Source organism: Cervus elaphus, chromosome X (assembly GCF_910594005.1).
Source record: "Cervus elaphus chromosome X, mCerEla1.1, whole genome shotgun sequence".
NCBI lineage: Eukaryota > Metazoa > Chordata > Mammalia > Artiodactyla > Cervidae > Cervus > Cervus elaphus.
Genome location: NC_057848.1, coordinates 167,225,245 through 167,239,244, shown reverse-complemented (window position 1 = coordinate 167,239,244; position 14,000 = coordinate 167,225,245). Strand labels below are relative to the sequence as shown.

At 38.6% G+C, this 14,000-nt stretch overlaps 1 protein-coding gene across 1 annotated transcript; it reads right to left on the bottom strand.

The window, feature by feature from the left end:
* Window positions 1–2,664: 2,664 nt before the first annotated feature.
* Window positions 2,665–3,180, bottom strand: LOC122689294 (60S ribosomal protein L12-like). The gene has a single exon (XM_043895583.1). It carries the CDS (start codon window positions 3,164–3,166, stop codon window positions 2,675–2,677), a length of 492 nt encoding a protein of 163 aa, XP_043751518.1. The 5' UTR covers window positions 3,167–3,180; the 3' UTR covers window positions 2,665–2,674.
* Between the last annotated feature and the right edge of the window lie 10,820 nt (window positions 3,181–14,000).

Sequence of the window (14,000 nt, the reverse complement as noted above, 5' to 3'; positions counted from 1 at the left end):
TTCCTCATCTCTTGCCAGCTGCCTGCCATTGGCCAATCTAAGATTCTGTGGTGCAGTGGTCCCACACAGGATGTGCCTGAGGAGGCTTACCTACAGGAGGATGGTCTCAGCCATTCCACCCTCCAAGGGACAGTGGCTCAGGGTGGTAATCTCTCAGCCAGTGTCTGACCTCAGGTTCTGTGTCCCTATTTGGTGTAAAACCCTTGGAGTTACTTTAATAACATTTTAAAATGGATCTCCCCCTCAGTATATTTATAGGATAAATTTTTACTGAATTAAAATTCAAGAACATTATTAGAATGAGCAGGAAGACACAGGATGCCCCCCAATGATCTATTACTTGGAGGATTTTACAATTCTCATGAGAAAACACTCACTCTCATCACCCTCTAGGCATCAGCGTGAGGTAGGAATCATCTGCATACTTTATTTATTCCTCTGATTTTCATAGAACTTTTCCTTCAGGAGAAATCTCTGGGCTCTGCAGGAACTGTGAGTGGTGTACTATCAGGTAAATCTGAGATTGAAAAGCAAGAGGAAAAGAGAAGGTGAGGAGATGAGAATTCTTGATGGAGAAGCAGGGGCATCCATGTTCAATCTCAATCTGAGAGTCTGAGTTAGTATCCAGTGAAAAGAAGGACCACCAGGACCTGGCCCCACTGTCCTTGTCACCTGGTATGGGGACTGGAGACACCTAAACTGCCCTGACCACTTTCAGAGAAATAAAATGGTGGGAGAACACAGGAGCCACATTGGAAAAGGTCACTGCTATGAAGTAAGATGCACTTTTCAAGAAAGTGGAGGATGGTCTCTTGGTTCTCAAAGACTTGCAAAGACTCTGTGTTCTTCTGGATACATGTTGAAGCCTCCAGTCTTTGAGGGCAGTGATGAGAAGGAACTGGACTCAAAACCATCCAGAACTCACTCCTTGAGGGTGCTGAGGATGACCAGTGTCCAGCCCAAGGTTGTGGGGCCTGAAACCCCCTTATCACCTGGGATGGGAGGGGCCCCACGGGCACCCCACTGGACCAGTGGGGTCTTGGCTTATAGGCTACAGACCTTTATCAGGTACATGATCTGCAAACATCTTGTGCCATTTTGGATGGCGGATCTTTTTCCTTACTCCTTTTGTGCACAACGGCTTTTGTTTTGAAGAAGTCTAACTCATCTCTTTTGTCTTTTATTGTTTGTGCTTTTGGTAGCAGATCTAAGAAATCGTGGCCAAATCCAAGGTCATGAAGTTTTTCTCTCATATTTTCTTCTATGGGGTGTATAATTTTGGTTCTTACATCTAGGCCTTTGATCCATTTTGAGTTCATTTTATATAGAAAGGGAAGTAGGGGTCCAACTTTGTTTTCGTGTGGGATTTGCTTGTCCCAGCACCTGTGCTAATTTTGGGGGGAACATATTTGCAAACGATGCCACCTAAAAGGTGTAATTTCCAAAATACACAAACAGCTCATGCATCTCAAAATAAATAAATAAATAAATAAATAAATAAATAAATGGGCAGGTCTAAATAGACATTTCTCCAAGAAGACATACAGATGATCAACAGGCACATGAAAATACACTCCACACTGCTAATTATTAGAGCAATGCAAATCAAAACCACAATGAGCTGTCACCTCATAGTCATCAGAATGGCATCAATAATATGTCTACAAATAACAAATGCTGGTGAGGGGGTGGAGAAAATGAAATCTCCTACACTATTGGTGGGAATTGGTGCAACCACTGTGGAAAACAGCAAGGAGGATCCTCAAAAAACTAAAAAGAGTGTTGCCATATGAATGAGCAATCCCATTCCTGGGCATATATCCAGACAAAGCCATAATTCGAAAAGATACATTCATCACTATGTTCATAGCAGCACTATTCACAACAGCAAAGATGTGAAAGGAACCTACCTATCCAACAACTGGTGAATGAATAAAGATGTGTGTGTGACTCTGGTGTGTTTATATATATATATATATATATATATATATATATATATATATATATGTGTGTGTGTGTGTGTGTGTGTGAGTATCTCCCATGCACACATGAGGTACACACATTATTTAACTTATTTGGGCAACTATGTGAAAGTAATTAATATCACAAAACTGTATATTTAAAATGAATTAAATGGTTAATGCCATGTTTTGTATTTTTAATGACAATGAGAAAAAAGTGTAGTGGTCATAATTGTTACAACTTAAATGAATATTAAAAACGTCCTTAATGAGAAATGCCATATCATAAAAGGCCAACCAGATCCCATACTCATCTTGTCTGGTTTAAATCCATCAAGGCTGCCCCAATGAGAGGAAAACTCAGTAATGGTTCCAAGAAAAGCAAACTGGATCAGGATGGAAAAATATATCTTCACACAGCTTGGACAGCAGGTGAAAGTAGAAGTGGGCCTGTGTATTAAATTATAACACAGAAATCATGATTTCCTCATGCAGGGTGGGGGGGCTAGGTGTTGGGTCCTCAGGAGAGTGTCACTGTTTTGGGTAGAACACACTGAACATTTTGGGTGAATTGGCAAATATGAAATTTTTTTTGCCATTATTAAAAGCTTTTTATACATTTTATTTTATTTTCAAAATTTCATTTATTTATTTATTTTTTTGGTTGTCAAATGATCCTTTATTTTTCTTTTTCCTTTGCAGTTCTTAACTAGCTAGGCACTCCACTGCCTAGCACTGTTGATATCATCTATGATGTCATGAGGGTGGCGGCCATCAACATTGCAGCCCACAGACTGGGCGGTCCCCAGGATCTCTTTAATGGTTCCAGAAAGTTCTCTAGCTAGAGACCGATGCCACATCTGCCGGGCAATGTTGACGATCTCATCAAAAGTGATGTTTCCACTGTGCTTAATGTTTTTTTGCTTCTTTATGTCCCTTGGTGGTTCCTTGAGGGCTTTGATGATCAGGGTAGAAGCAGAAGGTACCACCTCAATCTGGGCTTGTCTGTTCTGAATGATCAGTTTCACTGTAATCCTCAGACCCTTCCAATCACCAGTTGCCTTGGTGATATCATCACCACCCTTTTTTGGAGACAGGCCCAAGGGGCTGATCTTGGGGGCCAGGGCAGACGTGGCACTGACTTCCCCACTGGTGCACCTCAAGTACATGACTTTGATCTCGTTGGGGTCTAATTTAGGCAGCATGGTGGAGGCGGCTGGTGTCGGATGAACCTGGATTCGGGACGACCGAAGAAAGTTGCACCTTTGCCTCCTCCTAGCCGAAAGCCAAAAGCTAAAAGCTTTCTATACATTTTAAATTGGTGGAAAGTGAGTTAATTTTCAAAACAACCATGATAATACCATTCAAGAAATCAGGTAAGACAGGCATCAAAATTTGTTATAGAGGCCAAGACTTATCAGACCAAGTTCAACTGAAGTTGTGACACTTATTTCCCTTGTAGGAGTCCATATGGTATTAGTACTAAGAAGCATCGTGGGAAGAGGGTGTTAGTAGCCACTAAGTTGTGGGACCTGTGGATGATCTGGATTGCAGGAGAAACAGTGAGATTTTAGCTTCACGATCTTCTACATTACTTCAAAAATATGTTAAAAGATAAATTCAGTAAAGTTGCAAAAATGGAATACACACAAATCAATTTTGTTTCCATACGTGAATAACAAACCATCAAAAAAAACTTACATGCAGAGTACATCATGAGAAATGCCAGGCTGAATGAAACACAAGCCACAATCAAGATTGCCAGGAGTAATATCAATAAACTCAGAGATGCAGATGACAACACCCTTATAGCAGAAAGTGAGGAGGAATTAAAGAGCCTCTTGATGAAAGTGAAAGAGGAGAGTGAAAAAGTTGGCTTAAAAGTCAACATTCAGAAAACGAAGATCATGGCATCCAGTTCCATCACTTCATGGCAAATAGATGGGGAGCCAAGGGAAACAGTCAAAGACTTTATTTTCTTGGACTTTATTTTACAGGAAGGACTGACGTTGAAGCTGAAACTCCAATACTTTGGCCACCTGATGCGAAGAACTGAGTCATCTGTAAAGACCCTGATGCTGGGAAAGATTGAGGGCAGGAAGAGAAGGGGATGACAAAGGATGAGATAGTTGGATGGCATCACCTACTCAATGGACGGAGTTTGGGTAAACTCCGGGAGTCGGTGATGGACAGGGAGGCCTGGCGTGCCATGGTTCATGGGGTCGCAAATAGTTGGACATGAATGAGTGACTGAACTGAACTGAACACAACACTGTTAATCAGCTATACTTCAAGAAAAAGTAACGTCACTGGGAAAAAATGACTGGTATATTTCATTATATGTAAGGTTTATATCCAAAGAAAATTGCTGTAAACAAACATGGCTCACTACTTAATGGCTGCTGTTGCTAAGTCTCTTCAGGCATGTTCGCCTCTCTGTGACCCCATAGACGGCAGCCCACCAGGCTCCGCCATCCCTGGGCTGAAGTGGGTTGCCATTTCCTTCTCCAATGCATGAAAGTGAAAAGTGAAAGTGTGCTCAGTCGTGTCCAGCTCTTCGCGACCCCATGGACTGCAGCCTACCAGGCTCCTCTGTCCATGGGATTTTCCAGGCAAGAGTACTGGAGTGAGGTGTGATTGCTTTTTCTGCTACTTAATGGCAGGCTTGCTGAAATACTTATGGAGAGACATACTGGTGTCTGCAATTTACCAGAAAATGCACCAAGGAAAAAGGTCCATTGATGATTGGCTAGAGGGATGGACAAATGGATAGATACGTGACAAAGGAAGTATTGTAAAATGGTTACAAAACCGGACCCCTACACATGCTGTCTACAAGAGACCCACCTCAAACCAAGGGACATATATAGAGTGAACACTAAGGGTTGGAAAAAGGTATGTCATGAAAATGCAAACCAAAAGAAAGCAGGAGTAGCAATACTCATACCAGATAAAATAGACTTTGAAAGAAAGACTGTAAAAAGAGACCAAGAAAGACACATGATGATAAAAGGATCAAATGAAGAAAATACAACAATTATAAATGTATATACACCCAACATAGGAGAACCTCAATACATAAGGCAAATGCTAACAAGTAGGAAAGGGGAAATTAACAGTAACACAATAAGAATAGAAGACTTTAATATGCCACTCACACCTATGGATAGATCAATTAAACAGAAAATTAGCAAGGAAACACAAACTTTAAATGATACAGTGGACCAGTTAGACCTAATCGATATCTATAGGACATTTCACCCCAAAACAATGAAATTCACCTTTTTCTCAAATGCACATGGAACCTTCTACAGGATAGATCACATCCTGGGCCATAAATCTAGCCTTGGTAAATTCAAAAACATCAAAATCATTTAAGCATCCTTTCTGATCACAATGCAGTAAGATTAGATGTCAAATTCAGGGAAAAAACTATTAAAAATAAAAACATATGGAGGTTAAACAACATGCTTCTGAATAACCAACAAATAACAGAAGAAATTTAAAAAGAAATAAAAATATGCATAGAAACAAATAAAAATGAAAACACAACAACCCAAATCCTATGCCATTCAGTAAAGCAGTGCTAAGGGGAAGGTTCATAGCAACAAGAGCTTACCTCAAGAAACAAAAGAAACATCAAATAAATGACTTAATTTTACACCTAAATCAACTAGAAAAAGAAGAAATGAAGAACCCCAGGGTTAGTAGAAGGAAGAAATCATAAAAATTAGGGCAGAAAGAAGTGAACAAGAAACAAAGGAGACTATAGAAAAAAATAAACAAAACTAAAAGTTGTTTCTTTGAGAAGATAAATAAAATAGACAAACCATTAGCCAGACTCATCAGGACAAAAGAGTAAGAATCAAATCAACAAAATTAGAAATGAAAATGGAGAATTCACAACAGACAACACAGAAATACAAAGGATCATAAGAGACTCCTATCAACAGCTATGTGAAAATAAAATGGACAACTTGGAAGAAATGGACAAATTCTTAGAAAAGTATAACCTTCCAAAACTGAACCAAGAAGAAATAGAAAATCTTACCAGACCCATCAAAAGCATGGAAATTGAAACTGTAATAAAAAAAATCTTTGAACAAACAAAAGCCCAGGACCAGATGGCTTCACAGGTGAATTGTACCAAACACTTAAAGAGCTAACACCTATCCTACTCAAACTTTTCCAGAAAATTGCAGAAGGTAAACTCCCAAACTCATTTTATGAGGCCCCCATCACCCTAATCCCAAAATCAGACAACGATGTCACAAATAAAGAAAACTACAGGCCAATATCACTGATGAACATAGATGAAAAATCCTCAACAAAATTCTAGCAGATGGAATCCAACAACATATTCCAAAGATCAGACATCATGACCAAGTGGGTTTATCCCAGGGATGCAAGGATTCTTCAATATTTGCAAATCAATCAATGTGATAAATTGCATTAACAAACTGAAAGATAAAAACCATATGATTATCTCCATAGATGCAGAGAAAGCCTTTGACAAAATTCAACAAGCATTTATGTTAAAAAAAAAAAAAAAAACGCTCCAGAAAGCAGGCACAGAAGGAACACAACTCAACATAATAAAAGTCATATATGATAAAACCACAGCAAACATTATCCTCAAAGGTGAAAACTTTAAAGCATTTACCCTTAAGTCAGGAACAAGACAAGGGTGCCCACTCTCATCACTACTATTCAACATAGTTTTGGAAGGTTTAGCCATAGCAATCAGAGAAGAAAAAAAAATTAAAGGGAATCCAAATTGGAAAAGAAGTAAAACTCTCACTGTTTGCAGATGACATGATCCTGTACACAGAAAGTCCTAAAGACACCACCAGAAAATTACTAGAGTTAATCAATGACTATAGAAAATTTGCAGGATATAAAATTAATACACATAAATCCCTTGCATTTCAATACACTAACAATGAGAAAACAGAAAGTGAAATCAAGGAAACGGTCCTTTTCAACATTGAGACGAAAAGAATGAAATACTTAGGAATAAAACTACCTAAAGAAACAAAAGACCTATATGTAGAAAATGTTAAAACACTTATGAAAGAAATCAAAGATGACACAAATAGATGGAGAAATATACCATGTTCATGGACCTGAAGAATCAATACAGTGAAAATGAGTATACGACCCAAAGCAATCTATATATTAAATGCAATCCCTATCAAGCTATCAACAGTATTTTTCACAGAACGAGAACAAATAATTTCACAATGTGTATGGAAATACAAAAAACCTCGAATAGCCAAAGCAATCTTGAGAAAGAAGAATGGAAGAGCCGGAATCAATCTGCCTGACTTCAGACTATACTACAAAGCTACAGTCATCAAGACAGTTTGGAACCGGCACAAAGACAGAAATAGATCAATGGAACAAAATAGAAAGCTCAGAGATAAATCCACACACCTATGGACACCTTATCTTTGAGGAAGGATGCAAAAATATACAATGGAGAAAAGACAATCTCTTTAACAAGTGGTGCTGGGAAAACCAGTCTAGCAAATGTAAAAGAAGGAAACTAGAACATTTTCTAACACCACACACAAAAATAAACTCAAAATGGATTAAAGATCCAAATGCATGACTAGAAACTATAAAATTCTTAGAGGAAAACATATTCAAAACATTCCCTTACATAAATCACAGTAGGATCCTCTATGACACAATTGCCAGAGTAATGGAAATACAAGCAAAATTAAACAAACGGGACCTAATCAAACTTAAAAGCTTTGCACAATGAAGGAAACCATGAACAAAGTGAAAAGACAGCTTTCAGAATGGGAGAAAATAATAGCAAACGGGGCAACTGACAAAGAATCTCAAATATATGCAAGCAGCTCCACACCAGAAAAATAAACGACCCAATCAAAAAATGGGACAAAGAACTGAAGAGACGTTTCTCCAAAGAAGACATACAGATGGCTAACAAACACATGAAAAGATGCTCAACATCAATCATTATCAGAGAAATGTAAATCATAACCACAATGAGGGATCATCTCCCACTGGTCAGAATGGCTGCTATCAAAATGTCTACAAACAATAAATGCTGGAGAGGGTACAGAGAAAAGGGAACCCTCTCACACTGTTGGTGGGAATGCAACCTAGAACGGCCACTCTGAAGAACAGTGTGGAGATTCCTTAAAAAAACTGGAAATAGAATTGCCGTACAACCCAGAAATCCCACTGCTGGACATACACACTGAGGGAACCAGAACTGAAAAAGACATGTGTACCCCAATGCTCATAGCAGCACTGTTTACAATAGCTAGGATATGGAAGCAACCTAGGTGTCCTTCGGCATGCAAATGGGAAAGAAAGCCGTGGTACATATACACAATGGAATATTACTCAGCTATTAAAAAGAATGTATTTGAATCAGTTCTAATGAGGTGGATGAAACTTTAGTCTATTATACAGAGTGAAGTATGTCAGAAGGAAAAACACCAATAGTGCATATTAATGCATATATATGGAAATTAGAAAGATGGTAATGATGAACACATATATGAGGCAGCAAAAGAGACAGAGATATAAGGAAGAGACTTTTGGACTCTGTGGGAGAAGACCAGGGTGAGATGATTTGAGAGACTAGCATTGAAACTTGTTATTACCATATGTGAAATAGATCATCAGTCCAACTTTGATGCATGACACAGGGCAATCAAAGCCAGTGCACTGGGAAACCCTAAGGGATGGGATGGTGAGGAGGATGGCAGGGGTTTCAGAATGGGGAAGACATGTACACCCACGGCTGATTCAACTCAGTGTATGGCAAAAATCACCACAATATTGCAAAGTAAGGAGCCTCCAATTAAAATAAATAAATTAACTTAAAAGAAAAAGACCCACATACATGCTGTCTACAAGAAACCCACTTCAGACCTAAAGACACATATAGATTGAAAGTGAGAGGATGGAAAAATATATGCTATGCAAATGGGAATCAAAAGAAAGATGGAATAGCAATCCTCATATCAGACCTTAAACTAAAGAAGATTACAAGAGATAAGGAAGGACACTACCTAGTGATGAAGGGATCAGTACAAGCCAAAGACATAGCAATTTTAAATATCTATGCCCCCAACATAGGAGCACCTCAATACATAAGCCAAATACTGCTGCTGCTGCTGCTAAGTCGCTTCAGTCGTGTCCGACTCTGTGCGACCCAACAGACGGCAGCCCACCAGGCTCCACTGTCCCTGGGATTCTCCAGGCAGGAACACTGGAGTGGGTTGCCATTTCCTTTTCCAATGCATGAAAGTGAAAAGTGAAAGTGAAGTCGCTCAGTCATGTCTGACTCATAGCGACCCCATGTACTACAGCCCACCAGGCTCCTCCATCCATGGGATTTTCCAGGCAAGAGTACTGGAGTGGGTGGCCATTGCCTTCTCCGAAGCCAAACACTAACAGACATTAAAACAGAAATTGAGAGTAAAACAATCATAGGAGAGTTTAACATCCCACTCACACCAATGGACAGATCATCAAAACAGAAAATTAATACAGAAACACATGTCTTAAATGATACATGAGGAATCTCATTGATATCTTTAGGACATGCCATCCAAATGGAGAAGAATACACCTTCTTCTCAAGTGCACATGGAACACTCTCCAGGATAGACCACATCTTGGGTCCCATATCAAACCTCAGTAAAATTAACAAAATTGAAATCATATCAAGCATCTTCTCTGACCACAACATTATGAGACTAGATATAAATTACAAGAAAAAAATTGTAAGAAACATGAACACATGGAGATTAAACAAGATGTTTCTAAATAACCAACAGGTTACTGAGGAAATCAAAATGGAAATCGAAAATTTTCTAGAAAAAAATGACAATGAAAACATAACAACTTAAAACATATGTGATGTAGGAAAAGTAGTTCTAAGAGGGAAGTTTATAGCAATACAATCCTAACTCAAGAAACAAGAAAACCATTGAATAGACAACCTCAATTGACTCCTAAAACAGCTGATAAGTAAGAACAAAAAATGAGCAAAAATTAGTAGATGGAAAGAAATCATAAAAATCTGAGCTGAAATAAATGAAAAAGAAATCAAAGAAATAATAATAAAGATTAATAAAACTAAAAGCTGGTTTCTTGAGAAGATAAACAAAACTGGCAAACCTTTAGCCAGACTCATCAAGAAGAAAAGAAGAATCAAATCAACAAACTTAGAAATGAAAAAGGAGAGGTTACAAAAGAAAATGCAGAAATACAAAGGATTATAACAGACTATTATGAGCAACTCTATGGCAACAAAATGGATAACCTGGAAGAAATGGACAGATGCTTAGAATAGCTCAATCTTCCAAGACTGAAGCGGGAAGAAATAGAAATTAGGAACCACCCAATTGCAAGCTCCAAATCGAAGCTGTGATAAAAAAATTCCCAAAAGACAAAAGCACAGGACCAGATGGCTTCACAGGTGAATTCTAGATGAGCAAATGCCTATCCTTCTAAAACTCTTTCAAAAAATTTGCAGAAGAAGGAACACTTATGAGGCTACCACCACCTGATACCAAAACCAGAAAAAGACAAGACCAAATAAGAAAAATACAGGCCAACATCATTGATGAACATAGATGCAAAAACTCCTCAGCAAAATTTTAGCAAACAGAATTCAACAACACATCAAAAACCATGATCAAGTTGGGTTTATTCCAGGGATGCAAGGATTCTTCAATATTCGCAAATCAATCAATGTGACAGACCATATTAACCAAAGGAAAGCTAAAAAATCATATGATAACCCAAATCCATGCAGAGAAAGCCATTAAATCTAAAACTTTTAAATTATTAAATTAAAAATAAAGTTTAAAAAGAAATAAACAAAATAAAGGAAAAAACGTTGAAATAACTCAAAGTCCATCAACTGGTAATTGAATAAATAAGACATGCAATGCAAAATTATTTGGCCATCAAATGAATGGAGTTCTTATATAAGCTATAACATGCTAGAGCTCTGAAATGATTATGTTAATTAAAAGAAGCCAGGAGCAAAAGCTGTGCATTGCATTATTCTGTTCATGTGATTGCTTATGTCCCAGATTAGGTAATTCTCTAAAGGCCGAAAACAGAGGAGTGAATGCAAGGGCCCAGATGAAGGGGGAAATGGAAAATGTCTGCCAACTGGAGAGTGTTTCTCATTGTAGTGATGGAAATATTCTAGAATGAGGCAGTGATTAAGGTTATTCAACCTATGAATAAGTTACAAATCAGTGAATTATACAGCCTAACTGGTAAATAAATGGTACAGGTATAACATGTCAATAAATAAAATGCTTTTTTTTTTTTTAAACTACTGAAATTAACTTCTACGTCCAGGAATATTATCCTTCAAAAACAACGGAGAAGGAGATATTCTCATATGAACAAAACATTGGGGAATTCATTCTTAGCAGATACCGTGTCTTGTCAGAAATGTTAAAAGAAGTTATTTACACAGAATAAGATGATATTGATTAGAAACTATGAGTTAAGAAAGACTATTATGTTGAAGTTTGACAGAAAACAACAAAATTCTGGAAAGCAATTATCCTTCAATGAAAATTTAATTGAAAAAATAAACAAAGGCAAATTGAAATGAAGGGCTTTTTTCTTATTATTAATTGGTAAAAGATAAATGCTTGTTTGGGTTTCTCCATCTTTGCTTTTCACTCATTATGAATCTTCATAAATAAAGTGGGTTTCATGTATGCAAGATCTATTTTCGCTCAGCGATAAAGAATACACCTGCAATGCAAGAGCTGTAGCAGATGCGAATTCCATCTCTGGGTCAAGAAGATCCCTTGCAGGATAGCATGGCAACCCACTCCAGTATTTTTGCCTGGAGAATCCCTGTGAACAGAGGAGACTGGTGGGCTTGGGGTGGCAAAGAGTTGGACATGATTGTGCAAGTAAACAACAGCAGACACATGTGCCTAACAGAAACTCTGAAGATATAAGAAATAGATGAGAAAATTCTCAGCCTAAACAAAGCAAAACAAACAAAAAACCTAGATAGTAGAGCTGAATTATAAAAGGTTTTAGGCAATAAAATGTCTCCCAACAGTAGTGTAAACTGTGTTCCACACAAGAGAAAGGAGTAATTTTTAATACTCACTCAACAGAACAACATTCTAGTTACATTCATAAATTAGAGGAAATAAAAATATCAGGAAAACATACATAGTATAAAATCTATTGATCATTTTATATCTAGTTAAGACTGTAAAACTGTAAGGGGATTTTTAAGAAAAACCATCTGTGAAAGTTTAAGCAGCCCCTAATGAAAAGACCTGGACATGACTGAGTGACTGAACTGAACTGAAGCAGCCCCAATGAACATAATTTTATTTTCTTTTTCCATAGTCTCAAAATAACTGACAATTAAGAATGAATTTCACTTTAAAACATATTTTTCAATTTCAGCAGGATATTCAAATATAAGATTTTTCAAGCTAAAAAAGTTTGTACCTTGCAGTGAATATTTTGTTTCACTGATTTAGACATAAATCAAATCATTGTGTGTCTTTACCTTGACCATCTTTGTGGTATCACTGTGCATTTAGAATCAACTGTTAAACGTGGGGTTTGTGAGGTTCTCAGGTCACATACTGTTGAAGCCTAGCTTGAAGGATTTTGAGCATTACCTTGCTAGCATGTGAAATGACTGCAGCCGTGCATAGTTTGAACATTGTTTGGCATTGCCCTTCTTTGGGATTGAAATGAAAACCGACCTTTTCCAGTCCTGTGGCCACTGCCAAGTTTTCCAAATTGGCTGGCATTTTGAGCACAGCACTTTAACAGCACCATCTTTTAGGATTTGAAATAGCTCAACTGGAACTCAATCACCTCCACTAGCTTTGTTCCTACTGCTGCTTCCTAACACCCACTTGGCTTTGCACTCCAGGATGTCTGGCTCTAGCTAAGTGATCACACCATCATGGTTATCCAGGTGATTAAGATTTTTTTTTTACAGTTCTTCTTTTTTTTTTTTTTTTTTTTACAGTTTTCTTGCTACCTCTTCTTAATCTCTTCTGCTTTAGTTAGGCCTATAACGTTTCTGTCCTTTATTGTGCCTGTCTTTGCATGAAATGTTCCCTTGGCATCTCTTTCTTGAAGAGATCTCTAGTCTTTCCCATTCTATTGTTTTCCTCTGTTTCTTTGCTTTATTCAAATCCCTTGTGATTATACACTGGAAGTGACAAATAGTTTCAAGGGTTAGATCTGGCACACAGAGTACCGGAAGACCTCTGGATGGAGGTTCCTGACATTGTACAGGAGGTGGTGATCAAAACCATCCACAAAAAAAGAATTGCAAAAAGGCAAAGCGGTTGTCTGAGGAGGCCTTACAAATAGATGAGACGAGAAGAGAAAGGCAAAGGAGACATGGAAAGATGTAGCCACACGAATGCAGAGTTCCAAAGAATAGTAAGGAGAGATAAGAAGGCCTTCTTAGGTGAGTCACCAGGGAAGCCCCTTATCTAATAAAAGGGATTTCTCAGTGGGATCGCAAAGTGCTCAATCCCCTCCTATGGACACTCTGTCATAGTGCTTCCTCCCCTCCCCAGCTGGGAATCACTGTCTGCTGCTCTCAGTGCCCAGGGGGAGGGGGCACCCCAGCCATGGGGAAGCCACAGACCTGAGAACCATGTGTGTCTCCCTGAGGCTCTCATTGTACAAATCATGCACTCACCTTTAATCACCTCACACCCTGCATTTGCCGGGAGAGACACGGAGGACCGAGGAGACCATGGACCCTGCCACCTGGCCCCACCTCTGCAGTCACCCACATTCAGTGGATGGGTGGACGAATGATCAGCCCCGCAGGACAGGGCTAAGAATAGCCTCCGCGATGCTCAGCTCCTCAGCACGCCATCCGTCAGTACCCAGGTGGCCTCCAGTTTAGGCCCGTGATGTCACAGGACGCACTGAGACACAGCCTCCGTGATACCCAGTTCCACCCACGTGCCATCCATCAGTCCCAAGCAGCTTCCGGTTCAGCCCAATGACG

Excerpts from the sequence above, each read along its gene's own strand:
- LOC122689294 (XM_043895583.1), bottom strand. The coding sequence starts at position 3,166 with ATGCTGCCTAAATTAGACCCCAACGAGATCAAAGTCATGTACTTGAGG.